The sequence below is a fragment of the Crotalus tigris genome, unplaced genomic scaffold (assembly GCF_016545835.1).
Source record: "Crotalus tigris isolate CLP2741 ecotype Arizona unplaced genomic scaffold, ASM1654583v1 scf7180000023723.778456, whole genome shotgun sequence".
NCBI classification, from domain to species: Eukaryota; Metazoa; Chordata; class Lepidosauria; order Squamata; family Viperidae; genus Crotalus; species Crotalus tigris.
In genome coordinates, this window is record NW_024100141.1 from 491,745 (window position 1) to 509,867 (window position 18,123).

The 18,123-nt window shown below is 45.7% G+C and overlaps 1 protein-coding gene across 2 annotated transcripts in view; it reads right to left on the bottom strand.

Moving 5' to 3' along the window:
- Positions 1–18,123, bottom strand: part of VPS53 (VPS53 subunit of GARP complex) — a 77,591-nt gene that overhangs the window by 8,695 nt on the left and 50,773 nt on the right. For both annotated transcript variants that reach the window (XM_039321238.1, XM_039321237.1), the window contains exons 16-19: positions 12,675–12,757; positions 11,069–11,147; positions 4,803–4,951; positions 3,028–3,097 (exon numbers count right to left, since the gene is read on the bottom strand). In XM_039321238.1, the coding sequence (XP_039177172.1) occupies positions 3,028–3,097; positions 4,803–4,951; positions 11,069–11,147; positions 12,675–12,757 (381 nt within the window). The remainder of the gene's footprint in view (positions 1–3,027; positions 3,098–4,802; positions 4,952–11,068; positions 11,148–12,674; positions 12,758–18,123) is intronic.

An 18,123-nucleotide genomic window follows, 5' to 3' on the forward strand; every position in this document is an offset into this window, starting at 1 on the left:
CAATCACTGGATCCTACCGTAATCTGATTGGCTCATGGCCAAAACAAGATGACGCCCGATTGGCTCTCTAAACACTCACGCTCATTGGCTACAAGGAAAGCTACCTGAGATCAACCTGAGCAAGTTGTGCTTCCTTTTTCTGGTTATTTGGCTCTAATTTTTCATAGAATACAGTATGGAGAATTGAACAAACTTTGTTGCATTACATCCTTGATTAATTTATCTTTCCATTGGTATATAATTTTATGGTACTCCCAAAAAAAGTGGTGTTATTAGCCATTAAACCTCAAAAATACACTTTTCCCAAAAAGGTTTCCACAATTTTGGTCACTACTGTAGCGTGGGGTTAAATCCTACCTGTGACTTTTATCTCCTCTGGGTAGACATAAATTTGATATCGGTTGTCCTCGATTTATGACTGTAATCAGCCAAAAGTTTCTGTTGCTAAGCAAGACAGCTATAAAGCGAGTTTTGCCCTGTTTTACGATCATTCTGGCCATCGTTGTTAAGCGAATCACTGCAGTTTTTAAGTTAGTAACATGGCCGTTAAGCAGATCAGGCTTCCCCATTGACTTGGTGTGTGGGAAGGTTGCAAAAAGGGATCACGTGAAGCCGGGACACTGCAACTGTCGTAAGTACAGGCCAGTTGCCAAGCATCTGAATTTTGATCACGTGAGGATGCTGCCACGGTTGCAAGTGTAAAAAACCAGTCATAAATCACTTTTTGTTAACTTTGAATGGTTTCTGAGCGAATGGCTGTAAGTCAAGGATTATTATACTTTTCACAATATTTCTCAGCCTGGACAACATTAAGTTAGGTGGATTTGAACACCTAGACCAGGGGTAGGCAACCTTGGCTCTTTTATGACTCGTGGACTTCAATTCCCAGAATTCCTGAGCCAGCCATGCTGAGGGGAAAGGGAGAGGTTTCCAACCTGAGCCATGCTGGCTCAGGAATTCTGGGAGTTGAAGTCCATGAGTCATAAAGCGTCCTAGGCCTAGGCCAGAGGTAGGCAACCTTGACTCTTTTATGACTGGTGGACTTCAACTCCCAGAATTCCTGAGCCAGCCATGCTGAGGAGAAAGGGAGAGGTTTCCAAGCTGAGCCATGCTGGCTCAGGAATTCTGGGAGTTGAAATCCACCAGTCATGAGGAGGGCCATAGTTCCCCCATGCTGGCTCAGGAATTCTGGGAGTTGAAGCCCATAAGTCATGAAGAGGCCAAATTTTCCCCCATGCTGGCTCAGGAATTCTGGGAGTTGAAGTCCACGAGTCATGAGGGGGGCCATAGTTCCCCCATGCTGGCTCAGGAATTCTGGGAGTTGAAGTCCACGAATCATAAAAGAGCCAAGGCTGCCTACCCCTGACCTAGACTTTTCAACAAATTCTGGATGTGCCACGCAACACTTTCCTCATTAAATCTTCCTAGCACCAACCTGGGCCAAGGTACCAGGCTATTTCAATTCATTCCTAAGAGTTTTTTCAAATGCACCTGAAACCTCCCTAATGAAATACAAACACACCGGTAAAGGAGAATATTTGTAGCTGAGGGTTGAAATGAGGGGTCTGTGCTAATCTCTGAGCTGGGTGGTTTTCTTGCAGATGTTTCATGACCCAACTAGGTAATACCATCAGTGCTGGGTCTGTAGAGGGGGGGGAGGAGGACGATTGTGGAGGCCTTGGTGCTCTCTGAGCTTGGTGATTTTATTGCAGACGATTCATGACCCAACTAGGTAACACCATCAGTGCTGGGAGACAGGAGGAGGAAGAGGAGGAGGAGGAGGTTGTAGGATCCTTGGTGCTCTCTGAGCTTGGTTGTTTTCTTGCAGACGTTTCATGATCCAACTAGGTAGCGTCCTCAGTGTTAGAAGGGAGAGTGATTTGTCGGGGGGAAAAGGAGGAGGAGGAGGAGGAGGAGGAGGAGGAGGAGGAGGAGGAGGAGGAGGACGACTGTGCTCTCTGAGCTTGGTTGTTTTCTTGCAGATGTTTCATGACCCAACTAGGTAGCGTCATCAGTGCTAGGTGATTTGTCGGCGGGAGGAGGAGGAGGAGGAGGAGGAGGAGGAGGAGGAGGAGGAATGACAGGTCCTTGGTGCTGGGTGGTTTTTTTGCAGACTTTTCATGACCCAACTAGCTACCGTCATCAGTACTTAATGGTTGATGTGGTATTAATCCTGGGGTTAATCTCTGCATATCTGGGTGTGGATCCAACAATCAAACAGCAAACCATACCCCATCCACCAACAACACTCCCAACAATAATGACAGGGCAAGTATATCAACAGGGAGAAAATCCCTCTCCCTACTAGCACTGCTGATGTTCCCTAATTGGGTCATGAAACGTCTGCAAGAAAAACACCCAGCTCGAGAGAGCACCAAGGACCCCACACTCCTCCTCCTCCTCCTCCTCCACCTCCTCCCCTTTGTTCCCCCTTCTCCTTCTCTTACACTCTGCAAACTCCATTCTCTTCTAGCCCTGATGATGTTATCTAGCTGGGTCATGAAACGTCTGCAAGAAAACCACCCAGCTCAGAGAGCACCAAGGACCCCACAGTTCTCCTCCTCATCCTTCCCTTCCTCCTCCTCCTCTTCACTCCCTCTTCTTCTCCTCCTCCTCTCCATAAATCCCTCCTTCCTTCTAGCTCTGGTGATGTTACCTAGCTGGGTCATGAAACGTCTGCAAGAAAACCATCCAGCTCAGAGAGCACCAAGGACCCCCCACAGTTCTCCTCCTCCTCTTCACTCCTTCTTCTTCTCCTCCTCCTCTCCATAAATCCCTTCTAACGCTGATGATGTTACCTAGCTGGGTCATGAAACGTCTGCAAGAAAACCACCCAGCTCGAGAGAGCACCAAGGACCCCTCAAACACAAACACGATCTTGCTGTGATTGTTAGGGTGTATTCAACCAACGGTTCAAAGGGTCTAAAAACAGTCTGGGAAAGAAGCTGCCTTCACATCAAGCCCATCCTTGAGCCCACCTCCCAGCTGTTGCTTGCCAACCACACCTTTCCCCCCTTGGATTCTCACCTGTTCGGCCCCCACCATGCTGATCGGCTTGCACTTGAAAAGGTGGTTAATAAACTTGGGGATGAAACAGCTGCGGGAAAGAAGGGAAGAAAGAAATACGGCCCATCAGGTTTAAAGGAAAAGCAGATTTCTCTCATCCAGTGTTTTTCAATCTTGGCCACTGTTAAGATGAGTGGACTTCAACTTGGCTGGCTGGGGAACTCTGGGAGTTGAAGTCCACCCATTTGACGGTGGCCAAGGTCGAGCACATAACAGTACGACAGAGTTGGACGCGACCGTGGAGGTCTTCTAGTGGTAGCGCTTGACACAAACAGCAATCGGGACCATAATTACTGTTGCTGAGCAGGACGGCTGTTAAATCATCCGCAACTGATTTTATGATTTTTTTGTTTTGTCATGGTTGCTAAGCGAGACACGGCAGTTGTTAAGCGAATCATGTGGTGGTTAAGCAAAGGTAGCTTCCTCCACTGACTTTGCTTGTCGGAGTTGGCTGGGAACGTCACAAATAGAGGTCATGTGACTCTGGGATAGGGATAGGCAACCTTGGCTCTTTTATGACTGGTGGACTTCAACTCCCAGAATTCCTGAGCCAGCATGGGGGAACGATGGCCCCTTCATGATTCGTGGAGTTCAACTCCCAGAATTCCTGAGCCAGCATGGGGGAACGATGGCCCCTTCATGACTCATGAACTTCAATTCCCAGAATTCCTAAGCCAGCATGGGGGAACTATGGCCCCTTCATGATTCGTCGACTTCAATTCCCAGAATTCCTGAGCCAGCATGGGGGAACTATGGCCCCTTCATGACTCGTGGACTTCAACTCCCAGAATTCCTGAGCCAGCATGGGGGAATTATGGCCCCTTCATGACTCGTGGACTTCAACTCCCAGAATTCCTGAGCCAGCATGGGGGAACTATGGCCCCTTCATGACTTGTGGACTTCAACTCCCAGAATTCCTGAGCCAGCATGAGGGAAACTTTGGCCCCTTCATGACTTGTGGACTTCAACTCCCAGAATTCCTGAGCCAGCATGGGGGAACTATGGCCCCTTCATAACTCATGGACTTCAACTCCCAGAATTCCTGAGCCGGCATGGCTCAGCTTGGAAACCTCTCCCTTTCCCTTCAGCATGGCTGGCTCAGGAATTCTGGGAGTTGAAGTCCACCAGTCATAAAAGAGCCAAGGTTGCCTACCCCTCTTCTGGGACATTGCAAACTTGTAAATAAAGGTAGTTCTCAACTTACAAGAGTTCATTTAAGGACTGTTTGAAGTGACCACAGCACTGAAAAAGCGACTTATGACATTTTCACACTTACGACCATCACAGCATCCCCGTGGTCGTGGGATCAAAAATCACTGACTCGTATTTGTGATCATCTTTGGTGACCTTCTGGCAAGCAAAGTCAAGGGGGGGGGGAAGCCAGATTCCACTTAAGAACCAACTGAACGACTGCAGCGATTCATTTAACAACGGTGACAGGGAAGGTCGTAAAACGGGGCAAAACTCACTTAACAAATGTCTCGCTTAGCGACAGAAATTCTGGGCTGTTGATCATGGGACATGTGATGCTGCTGCGATGGCCGTAAGTGCAAGTACTGGTCGTAAGTGCGAGGACTGGTCGTAAGTGCGAGGACTGGCCGTAAATCACTTTCCCCCCCTAGTCCCGTTGTCATTTTGATTGTAAGCCGAGGACTATCTGTATTCAGAAGGAATTCCCCTCTTCCCTGGGGCCAAAATGCCCGTTCCTTAATCGCAGCCCGAGCGAGGGAACTCACTTAGCAAATTTGATGCAGAACTGGGTGAAATATTTCCGCGTGGAGGCCAGGTTGTCGCGGATGATGGGGACGTTCTGCTTAATGTGCAAGATGACCGAGGTGACGTAGGGACTCTGATCCCCGACGTGCTCCACGTTTTGCCACTGCATCTGTCAAAAGTCCATAACAATGAAAAGAAAAGAAAGACGGAGGCAGCTCAACACAAACCTGGATAGTTTACAGAATTATTGTAGGCATCCCCCAGGCTGCAGAATTCACACGATATAGTAGTAGTAGTAGTAGTAGTAGTAGTAGTAGTAGTAGTAATAATAATAATAATAATAATGATGATGATGATGATGATGATGATGATGTTGGAAGGGACCTTAGAGGTCAACTTCCAACATCGTGGTCACCACGATGTAGTTTTGGTCACCACGATGTAAAAAAGATGCTGAGACTCTAGAAAGAGTACAGAGAAGAGCAACAAGGATGATTAGGGGACTGGAGGCTAAAGCATACAAGGAACGGTTGCTGGAATTAGGTATGTCTAGTTTAATGGAGAGAAGGACGAGGGGGGACATGATAGCAGTCTTCCAATATCTCAGGGGCTGCCATAAAGAAGAGGGAGTCAAGCTATTTTCCAAAGCATGAAGGCAGGACAAGAAGCAACGGGTGGAAACTAATCAAGGAGAGAAGCAACCTAGAACTAAGGAGAAACTTCCTGACAGTGAGAACAATTAACCAGTGGAACTCCTTGCCTCCAGAAGCGGTGAATGCTCCAACACTGGAAGTTTTTAAGAAGAGACTGGACAGCCATTTGTCTGAAATGGTGTAGGGTTTCCTACCTGAGCAGGGGGTTGGACTAGATGACCTCCAAGGTCCCTTCCAACTTTACTATTACTATTACTATTATTACTATTATTATTATTAACTAGTCCAACTCCCTGCTCAGGCAGGAAACCCTATACCAGTGATGGCGAACTTTTTAGAGACCGAGTGCCCAAACTGCAACCCAAAACCCACTTATTTATCGGCGGGTGCCAGGTGGGCGTGGCTCACTGGGTGGGTGTGGCTGTGGTGGTCATGGCAGACTGGGTGGGTGTGGCCAAAGTGGGCGTGATCACCTCGATGTTGCTCGTGGGGAGGGATGCCTGTGGGGGCTGGGCAGGGTTGGGGGAGATCCAGGGGCTTTCTGGCAGGTGGGGCAGTGGGCAGGAGGCTGGTCCTTCAGAGAGGGGCGAAGCAGGGTGGGGGTGACATTGTCACAGGGCACGTGGGACCTCGGTGAGTTAGCAAGCGGCTGGTTGAAGAGGGATGGTTGCCATCTCTGGGGCATGGCACACGTGCCCACAGAGAGGGCTCTGAATGCTGCCTCTTGCATGTGTACCATAGGTTCGCCACCACTGCCCTACACCGTTTCAGATAAATGGCTGTCCAATCTCTTCTTAAAAACTTCCAGTGTTGAAGCATTCACAGCTTCTGGAGGCAGGTTGTTCCACTGTTAATTGTCCTCACTGTCAGGAAGTTTCTCCTTAGTTCTAGGTTGCTTCTCTCCTTGATTAATAGTAATAATAATAATAATAATAGCACCTGCAACATAACACCCCAGACTTAACAATTGTCAATAAGAAAGACAAAAAAGTCTGGATAGTGGACGTGGCAGTGCCTGGAGACAGCAGAATAGACGAGAAAGAAGTGGAGAAGATAACAAAATACAAAGTCCTACAAATAGAAATAGAAAGACTGTGGCAAAAGCAAGCAAGGATAGTACCAATAGTCATAGGCTCCTTGGGTGCAATCCCAAAACAACTGGAGCACCACTTGAACACCATTGGCATTGACAAATTCGCTATTAGTCAATTGCAAAAGGCGGCCTTATTAAGAACTGCTTCCATCCTGCGATGATACCTGTAATACCATCAAACATCCATATCTGCCTATCCCAGGTCCTGGGTAAGAACTCGATAGGTAGACAAAATGCCAAATCCAGTCTGAACATCTGGCTGACTGTGCGATGATTGATAATAATAATGTTGGAAGGGACCTTGGAGGTCATCTAGTCTAACTCCCTGCTCAGGCAGGAAACCTATACCATTTCAGACAAATGGGTTGTCCAGCCTCTTCTTAAAGACTTCCAGTGTTGGAGCATTCACAGCTTCTGGAGGCAGGTTGTTCCACTGGTTAATTGTTCTGTCAGAAAATTTCTCATTTATTATATTATTATGCCTATTATTATTATTATAATTCTCTGTTCAACAACAACGTGGCGCCACAGCTTCCAGTCCTTCAGCTGGCACTTCACACCACCTTCTTCCTTAAATCCTACTGAAGCAGGGGGCCCGACTAGAAGACCTCCAGGGTCCCTTCCAGCTTCTATTCTATTCTAAATTTCCATCTTGCTGTGTGGGAATTCTCACATCTGGAAAATACCTGATTCCTCTTAGAAATTAAACTGCCCTGCTAATCTTATTGAAGCGTGAGATATTGACCCCTGCGTGTTGACAAAAAACAGGTGAAAGAGCCCAAGGGAGACAGGCTGGGACACGTAAATAGAATAAAATCTTATCTTCAAGTATGTGTTCTGCATGATTCAGGTTTTCGCCCAAATACGTGCAGGTTTGTGAGCACTCACCTAGCCAGGACAACCGGCGGCAATGAAAGAACGAAGGGGGGGGGGGGGAAGGCACAGCCAGAAATACATTTAAGTCTCTTCCAGCGTTTCTCATCCCTGGGAACTTGAAGATGGATGGACATGGCTGGCTGGGGAATTCTGGGAGTTGAAGTTCATCCATCTTCAAGTTCCCAGGGTTGACGAACGCCAGACTCTCTTCTGTACGCATGAACACACCAAGGCTTCTGCGTTTGGCCACTTCTCTCTGTATTTGCAAAGGGAGAAGAGGGTGTTTGGATAACTCTCTCAAAGAAACAGGGGAGGAGTCTAAAAAAGGATGAAGAAAAGAAGGAAAAAATTAAGAAGAAGCTAAATTTCAAAACTGATGGTGTTGGCTGAGATAGGAAAATGGACTGTTCTACCTTGCTCAATAGTAGTAACTGTGAGAGGGATCTCGGAGTCCTAGTGGACAATCCCTTAAATAGGAGCCAGCTGTGTGCTGCAGCTGCCAAAAAGGCCAACTCAGTGCTGGGCTGCATTAACAGAGGGATAGAATCAAGATCACGTGAAGGGTTAATACCACTCTACAAGGCCTTGGTAAGGCCACACTTGGAATACGGCATCCAGTTTTGGTCACCACGATGTAAAAAAGATGTTGAGACTCTAGAAAGAGTGCAGAGAAGAGCAACAAAGATGATCAGGGGACTGGAGGCTAAAACATACAAGGAACGGTTGCTGGAGTTGGGTATGTCCAGTTTAATGAAGAGAAGGACGAGGGGGGACATGAGAGCAGTGTTCCAGTATCTCAGGGGCTGCCCCAAAGAAGAGGGAGTCAAGCTATTCTCCAAAGCACCTGAAGGCAGGACAAGAAACAACGGATGGAAACTAATCAAGGGGAGAAGCAACCTAGAACTAAGGAGAAACTTCCTGACAGTGAGAACAGTTAACCAGTGGAACAACCTGCCTCCAGGTTGTGAATGCTCCAACACTGGAAGTTTTTAAGAAAAGATTAAACAGCCATTTGTCCAAAATGGTCTAGGGTAGGGGCAGGCCACCTTGGCTCTTTTATGACTGGTGGACTTCAACTCCCAGAATTTCTGAGCCAGCCATGCTGAGGAGAAAGGGAGAGGTTTCCATGCTGAGCCAGGCCGGCTCAGGAATTCTGGGAGTTGAAGTCCACGAGTCATAAACGAGCCAAGGTTGCCTACCTCTGGTATAGGGTTTCTTGCCTGAGCAGGGGGTTGGACTAGATGACCTCCAAGGTATCTTCCATTATTATTATTATAATTAAAGAGAAAGAACTATCTCGTTTACATAAAACATGCAATATTTTAAAAACCCTGTATGTAGCTAGCTCATAATGTAGCCTTTTGAAAATCATATTGAGTCAGGAATATTTCTGTGTAGTTTGCACTGAAAGGGGCAAAGTGAACCGGATGTAAAGGTTCTGTCCATATTTCAAGATTTCAATATTAATGTCAAAAAAACGTAGTATGATTTTACATCGGATTTGTGCTACATTAGATCAGTAAAGACAAACTTCACTTAAGTGAAAGGAACGTTAAATATTAAATATTAATCCCTTCATTAATGTAAAGAGAGGCAGTTTGATCTGGTGGTTAAGGCACCAGGCTAGGAAGTGGGCGACCGTGAATTCTAGTCCTGCCTTAGGCATGAAAGCCAGCTGGGTGACTTCGGACCAGCACTTCCTTCTCAGCCCAACCTACCTCACAGGGCTATTGTTATGGAGAAAGTAGGAGGAGGACGATACGTTGGGTATGTTTTGCCACCTTCAGTTATTTGTAAAACTGATAATACAAATAAACGAAGTTAATATAGAGCATATTTTGTAAATAATATATCAATATTTGATGATGGAGCTGGTTAGGTTGGCAAAATCAACTGCGCCAATTAAAGAGAATAGTGGTTTTTTTTTCCATTTGGAATCCACTTCTTAATTTTGTATTCAAAACTGGGAAAAAGTGAAACTTTGATTTTAGGCTTTTAGGACCAGAATGATGTTGGTTGTTATAGAAACGGCTCGAAACCTTTAGAAATGCAAAGCTAAAGACGGAGATTGTAACGTATCTTTGCGTTCTATTGCCCAGAAAAATGCTGGAAGTATTTGTATTTGTATTGTAATTTTTATTTCATCTAGAGCAGTGGTTCTCAACCTTTCTAATGCCGCGACCCCATAATACAGTTCCCCATGTTGTGGTGACCCCCAACCACTTATACATCACCGGGTGCCAGGGGCGTGGCCAAAGAAAAGGGGGGGGGGGGAATGGCAGACAGCCTTGTTTGGCGACCCCTGTGAAATGGTCGTTCGACCCCAAATGGGGTCCCGACCCACAGGTTGAGAACCACTGATCTAGAGCAGTGGTTCTCAACCTTTTTAATGCCGCGACCCCCCAACCGGTCGTAAGTCGAGGACTACTCAACCGGTCGTAAGTCGAGGACTACTCAACTGGTGCAGCACCGTTTGCAGAATGGGACTTTTGGCGGGCTCAGCAGGGCAGAGACAGCCTGGACAATTCCTATTGGCTTTTGAAAGCCAATAGAATTAGACTCCATGCAAGAGAGTCTATTCTATTGGCTTTCAAAAGCCAATAGACCAGTGGTTCTCAACCTTTCTAATGCCGCAACCCCATAATACAGTTCCCCATGGTGTGGTGACGCCCAACCACTTATACATCACTGGGTGCCAGGGGCGTGGCCAAAGAAAAGGGGAAAAAAATGGCGGACTGCGTTGTTTGGCGATCCCCGTGAAATGGTCGTTCGACCCCATATGGGGTCCCGACCCACAGGTTGAGAACCACTGCAATAGAATAAAAGGGAGTAGCACAGCTAAGGAAAAGGGGGGAAAAATGGCTGACTGTGTTGTTTGGCGACCCCCGTGAAAAGGTCATTCGACCCCATAGGGGGTCCCGACCCACAGGTTGAGAACCACTGGTCTAGAGATTTTTCCCTTTTCTGCACTCTTTTTCCTTCTTTTTTAAAAACTTTCTTCTTTAAACTTTCTCCATTTTTGCTATTTGTATTTTGTCCTACAATCAACTTGAATAAAGTACCTTAAAAAGAGAGAAATGAGCTGAACTACGTAATTAAACTTTAGAAACCCAGGCTAAATTCACTCAAGACCCTATTTCTCTCCCTTCCTTTTTTTGCAGACAACCCCACACGCACACACACACACACACACAAAAGTTTTAAAACTTTCAGGCACAGTGACAATTCCTTTGGGGATGAGTGTCCAACGAGCAAATGTTACACCCTTTTCAAATTGCCTTTTGCCGGTTTGAACATGACAACCCATCTTTTTTTTTAAGCAGCCCTGCAGCTTAAAATCCCAATTCTCAGTTTTCACGTTTTCTTAGCAACTGTGACAGCCTCCCAGGACCACAAAAGGGAGCGGTTTGAAACAAGAAAGGAACTAAGCAATTCTCCCCCCAACCCTAAGTAAGACTTGGCCCTTTTTCTAGATTAAAAAATAGTCCCTGAAAGATAAACAAGGGGGAATGATTTCCAAAATAATAAATATGTCCTATCTGAGCCAAAAAGCAGCAGGCAAAAATCAGGGGTGTGGAATCGGTTAAATTTCTGCACGGAGCAGGGAGGGGGGGGCTGGCTAAAGACCCCCCAAATCCTTCTGAAATTCGTTAAAAGATTTTACTTTGCTCATGGCAGTGAGGGCTGGATCACAAGCTCCATCCAAATCCTGCACCAGAAGCTGGATGCTGCTGGAAATCACTCTGAAACAGAGGAAGAAAAAGGCATAGATTTTATTTTTAGTACCAGACCAACAATGCCGCCCTGAGCAATACCCTCATTAAGGTACCGCCAACTCAGACGAACAATCAAAGAGTAGACAACACCCTAATCCAGGAACTACCAAGGAGAAAAACACACTCCCATCAACATTTACAGGACAAGCCACTATAAACAGAGAGTGAACTCTCAAACTTCCCCCTCCTGTTATATATTCAAGATGGACAATGTTTAATATTTATTTGCTACGTAAATGTAGGGATGTGGGTCTATACATATGTTGTTCATAGTATGTTTAGGTATGTGTCATGTATGTGTTTCACTTTGAGAGCGGGCAACTAAATTTCATTTTTGATGTGTGCCATTGTGTGCCCACAGTATAAAAATGACAATAAAGGTTATCTTATCTTATCTTATCTTATCTTACCTTACCCCTCACCCTTCTAGTCCTGATGATGTTACCTAGCTGGGTCATGAAAGGTCTGCAAGAAAACAAATAAGCTCAGAGAGCACCTTGTTGTTGTTAGTTGCGAAGTCGTGTCCGACCCATCGCGACCCCATGGACAAGGTTCCTCCAGGCCTTCCTGTCCTCTACCATCTTCTGGAATCCATTGAAGTTCCCGCCTGCTGCTTCAGGGACTCCATCCAGCCCCCTCATTCTCTGTCGTCCCCTTCTTCTCTTGCCCTCCATTTTTCCCAGCATCAGGCTCTTCTCCAGTGAGTCCTTCCTTCTCATTTGGTGGCCAAAGGACTTGAGTTTCAACTTCAGGATCTGGCCTTCTAAAGAGCAGTCGGGGTTGATCTCCTCTAGGACTGACCGGTTGGATCGCCTTGCAGTCCAGGGGACTCGCAGGAGTCTTCTCCAGCACCATAGTTCAAAGGTCTCCATTCTTTGGCGCTCAGCCTTTCTTACGGTCCAACTTTCTCAGCCATGCATTGCAACTGGGAAAACCATGGCCTGGACTATACGCACTTTTGTTGGCAGGGTGATGTCTCTGCTTCTTAGTGTGCTGTCTAGATTTGCCCTAGCTTTCCTCCCCAGGAGCAAGCGCCTTTTAATTTCTTGGCTGCAGTCCCCATCTGCGGTGATCTTGGAGCCCACAATCCTTCTCCTGTTCCTCCTTCTCTTCCTCCTCTTCCTCCTCCTTTGTGCGTTACTGTGAGTCCTAGTCCTGCCTTAGCCATGGAAGCCGGCTGGGAGACTTTGGGCTAATCACCAGGATCCAGTGCGTTCTAGTCCCACCCTAGGCACAAAAGCCAGTTGGGAGACTTTGGACCACTCACCAGGAGACTGAGAGTTCTAGACTCACCTTAGGCATGAAAGCCAGTTGGGTGGCTTTGGGGCAGTCACTTTCTCTCAGCTCAACCCACCGCACAAGATTGTCGTGGGGAAAACAGGAGGAAGAAGTAGTATTAGGTGTGTCCGGTACCTTGAGGTTTTTACAAACAATAATAAGAGATAGGAATCAAAGACATGAATTAAATTAAATATCCTGCCCCTGGGGACTTACGTGCTGAAGGTATCCATCTCTCCCATCAGGGTGATTCTTTCAACCAAGCTGTCATCCACCTTCTCCTTGAGTTTTTCTTCAAGCTGGAAGAACAGAGAAGAAATTATTCCAAAACGCCAGTCCCTAACACTGATGATGTCACCTAGTTGGGTTATGAGATGTCTACAAGAAAAATAGCCAAATTCAGAGCGCCTGAAGGACCTCACAGTCCTCCTTCTCCTCCATGCAAGCCCTACTGTCTTACAGCACTGATGACATCACCTAGCTGGGTCATGAAACGTGTGCAAGAAAACCACCCAGCTCAGAGAGCACCAAGGACCCCCACAGTTCTCCTCTTCATCCTTCCCTTCCTCCTCTTCACTCCCTCTTCTTCTCCTCCTCCTCTCCATAAATCCCTCCTTCCTTCTAGCTCTGATGATGTTACCTAGCTGGATCATGAAACGTCTGCAAGAAAACCACCCAGCTCAGAGAGCACCAAGGACCCCACAGTTCTCCTCTTCATCCTTCCCTTCCTCCTCTTCACTCCCTTTTCTTCTCCTCCTCCTCTCCATAAATCCCTCCTTCCTTCTAGCTCTGATGATGTTACCTAGCTGGGTCATGAAACATCTGCAAGAAAACCACCAAGCTCAGAGAGCACCAAGGACCCCACAGTCACCCTCCTTCTCCTTTCCACAACTCCCTTTCTAGCACAACAACAACAATAATAACAACAACAACAATAATAAAAAGGCCATATCAAAATGCAGAGTTAGTACCAATAGTACCAGGATAGTACCAATAGTAATAGGCACCTTGGGTGCAATCCCAAAACACCTGGAGCACCACTTGAACACCATTGGCATTGACAAATTCGCTATTAGTCAATTGCAAAAGGCGGCCTTACTAGGAACTGCTTCCATCTTGCGACGATATCTGTAATACCATCAAACATCCACATCTGCCTATCCCAGGTCCTAGGTAAGGACTGGATAGGTAGATAAAAATGCCAAATCCAGTCTGAACATCTGGCTGACTGTGCGATGATCCATAATAATAATAATAATAATAATAAGAAGAAGAAGAAGAAGAAGAAGTAGACAAAATGCCAAATCCAGTCTGAACATCTGGCTGACTGTGCGATGATCAATAATAATAATAATAATAATAAAAAATAGGCCATATCAAGGTGCAGAGTTCCAAACACACGTTATACTAAAATAGAGTAAAAACAATTTAGAATGGAATTAGTTAAATATAATTTAGGATAAAATAGAAATAAGATACAATTTAAAATGAAATTGGAATAAAACACATTTTTTAAAATGAAATTAAGAATCAAATACGGCAATTTTAGATGTAGATAGATAAAATATGATAAAATTACATTTCACTACCATCCCTACAATCTACCCCAATCACTCTCACATAGGCCGATCTCAGCCGAACCATTTTGCTCAGGTATTGTGCTGTGTTAAATGTAATTTTCAAGTTCTGGCTGCACATAAGGTAAGTTATTTTGATATGGGGGATGAGGTTATCTAGTTGGGTCATGAAACATCTGCAAGGAAACAACCTAGATCAGAGGTCTGGAGGCTAAAAGATATAAGGAACAGTTGCTGGAATTGGGTATGTCTAGTTTAATGAAGAGAAGGACGAGGGGGGACAGGATAGCAGCCTTCCAGTATCTTAGGGGCTGCCCCAAAGAAGAGGGAGTCAAGCTATTCTCCAAAGCACCTGAAGGTAGGACAAGAAGCAATGGATGGAAACTCATCAAGGAGAGAAGCAACCTAGAACTAAGGAGAAACTTCCTGACAGTTAGAACAATTGAGCAGTGGAACAACCTGCCTCCAGAAGCGGTGAAAGCTCCAACACTGGAAGTTTTTAAAAAGAGACTGGACAGCCATTTGTCTGAAATGGTATATAGAGTTTCCTGCCTGAGCAGGGGGTTGGACTAGATGACCTCCAAGGTCCCTTCCAACTTTATTATTGTTGTTTGTTGTTGTTGTTATTATTGATGTTATTGTTATTATCATTATGCACAAAGAACCTCACAATCCTCCTCCTTCTCCTCCTCCTCTCCACAAACACCAGTCCCTTCTAGCACTGATGACGTCGCTTAGTTGGGTCATAAAACGTCTGCAAGAAAGCGACCCACCTCACTGACCACCAAGCGCTCCTCATTTCAACCCTGAGCTTCAAATATTCTCCGGACCAGAAGTTCCGTCGCTAAGCAAGGCAGGTGCTAAGTGAACCACCCCTGATTTTATGACCATCCTTTACGGTCATTCAATGAACCACACAGTTGTTCAGTGAATCTGCCTTCCCCCACTGGTTTTGCTTGCTGGAAGCCAGCTGGGAACGTCAAAAAAAAAAAAGCAATCACATGACCCCAAGATACTGCAACTCTTGTTGACATAATAATAACGACAATCATAACAACAATATAATGAAGTAAAGAGTGATGGGAAGGATGGAAATCCCAGTGACACACTAGGGAGGGATAAGAAACATATCCAAGATCCATAAAGGACTCAAATGCCTGTACATCAGTGGTTCTCAACCTCTGGGTCGGGACCCCATTTGGGGTCGACCATTTCACGGGGGTCGCCAAACAATGCAGTCCGCCATTTTTTCCCCCCTTTTCCTTAGCTGTGCTACTCCCTTTTATTCTATTGGCTTTTGAAAGCCAATAGAATAGACTCTCTTGAATAGAGTCTAATTCTATTGGCTTTCAAAAGCCCATAGGAATTGTCCAGGCTGTCTCTGCCCTGCTGAGCCCGCCAAAAGTCCCCTTCTGCAAACGGTGCTGCACCAGTTGAGTAGTCCTCGACTTACGACCGGTTGGGGGTCGCGGCATTAAAAAGGTTGAGAACCACTGCTGTACATGAATGGTCAAAGTTTAGTGAACAAACAGGCTGTTTGTTAGCACATGAAGGCGGATATGATATAGTTGCCGTTACTGAAACTGGGTGGGAAGAAACCATGACTGGAATGTAATGTTGGAAGAATATGAACTATTCAAAAGAAACAGACCTAACAAAAGAGGAGGTGGAGTTACATTGTGTATAAAAGATCACTATCTCTTTACAGAAATCCACAAATGGAAGGATGGAAACCTCCTACAATCCATATGGGTCAATGTCAATGGGAAAAAGAATGACGTTGCTATAGGTGTATGCCACAGGCCACCCAACCAAGCGGAAGAAATACACCAGTGGTTCTCAACCTTTTTAATGCCGCGACCCCCAACCGGTCGTAAGTCGAGGACTACTCAACCGGTCGTAAGTCGAGGACTACTCAACTGGTGCAGCACCGTTTGCAGAATGGGACTTTTGGCGGGCTCAGCAGGGCAGAGACAGCCTGGACAATTCCTATTGGCTTTTGAAAGTCAATAGAATTAGACTCTATTCAAGAGAGTCTATTCTATTGGCTTTCAAAAGCCAATAGAATAAAAGGGAGTAGCACAGCTAAGGAAAAGGGGGAAAAAAATGGCGTTGTTTGGCAACCCCCGTGAAATGGTCGTTTGACCCCAAATGGGGACCCAACCCACAGGTTGAGAACCACTGAAATAGACGAACTCTTTGCTAAACAATTAACAAATGTATGTAGCAAACATACCCACAGTAGTAATGGGAGACTTTAACTACCGTATTTTCTGGCGTATTAGACGACTCAGCGTATAAGATGACCCCTGACTTCTGAGCCAATTTGCATGCTTAGAAAGTCGTCTTATACGCCGGAAAATACGGTATTAACTATCCTGATATCAACTGGGAGACAAAGTCTGCAGCAAGTTGGAGATTGAACAGATGCCTAACCAACCTAGCTGACAACTTTGTCACCCAAAAGGTAGAGGAGGGAATTCCATATAATGCAGTGGTTCTCAACCTTTCTAATGCCGTGACCCCATAATATAGTTCCCCATGTTGTGGTGACCCCCAAGTGGGTGTGGCCACCCATAAGAGGGAGTAGGACAGCTAGGGAAAAGGGAAAAAAATGGCGGACAGCGTGGTTTGGCGACCCCCGTGAAATGGTCATTCGATCCCAAATGGGGTCCCGACCCACAGGTTGAGAACCACTGATATAATGCAAACACAAGCAATAGAATATAATCCAACCAGTGTCTTAAACTTTAAAAGAGCTGATTTTAACAAACTCAGAGCCTAAGAAATATTCCATGGATGAAAAATTCTAAAAGGGAAAACAACTCAAGCAGTGTGGGAAATTCTGAAAAATGGGATCATAAAGCCCAGTCCAGCACAATACCACTGAAAAAGAAAAACAAGAAATCCAAGAAGAAAGCAGCATGGTTGCACAAAGATCTGACGAACTGAAAGTCAAAAAAGGATAAGTAGAAAAATGGAAAGAGAGAGATACATAACTAAGGCAGAGTATCAGCAGATAACCCAAATCTGCAAAGATGAAGTCAGGAAAGCAAAGGCTCAGAATGAACAAAGACTTACAACAAAAGTGAAAGATAATAAAAAAAAGTTTCTTTCAACATATAAATAACAGAAAAAAGTCAAGGAAACAATCGGTCAACTAAAGAGAGAAGATGGCAAGGAAGTAACAGGCAGTAGAGCAGTGGTTCTCCACCTGTGGGTCGGGACCCCATTTGGGGTCGAACGACCATTTCACGGGGGTTGCCAAACAATGCAGTCCGCCATTTTTTCCCCCTTTTCCTTAGCTGTGCTACTCCCTTTTCTCTTGAATAGAGTCTAATTCTATTGGCTTTCAAAAGCCAATAGGAATTGTCCAGGCTGTCTCTGCCCTGCTGAGTCCGCCAAAAGTCCCATTTTGCAAACGGTGCTGCACCAGTTGAGTAGTCCTTGACTTACGACCGGGTGAGTAGTCTTCGACTTACGATCGGTTGGGGGTCGCGGCATTAAAAAGGTTGAGAATCACTGCAGTAGAGAGAAAGCAGAGCTGCTTTACTCATTCTTTACATCAGTTTTCATGCAAAAAGAAACTATAGCCCAGTAATGGTGAACCTTTTGGAGACCGAGTGCCCAAACTGCAACCCAAAACCCACTTATGCATTGTCGGGTACCGGGTGGGTGTGGCCCATTGGGTGGGCGTGGCTGTGGTGGTAACGGCAGACTGGGTGGGACTAAAAAGTTCAATCAATCATTTCCAACTTTGCAAGATCTTTTTTTTCCCCGCGAGAAGTTGAAATTGACAGATTGATTGAACCTTTTTTTTTTTTTTTTGCACATGGTGATGGAGGCCTAAAGGGAAAAGGTTTTATAAAACCCAGCTGAAGGCCTAGGACTGGGGCGACGGCGCGCGTGCCCACAGACAGGGCTCTGAGTGCTGCCTCTGGCACCCGTGCCATAGGTTCGCCACCACTGCTATAGCCCAACCTACCAAAAACTTAACGGTAAAAGACAGGCTGATAATAAAAATTAAAATAAGCAAGAAAATGGTAAGAGAGCACCTGTCTGACCTTGATGAATATAAATCGCCGGGA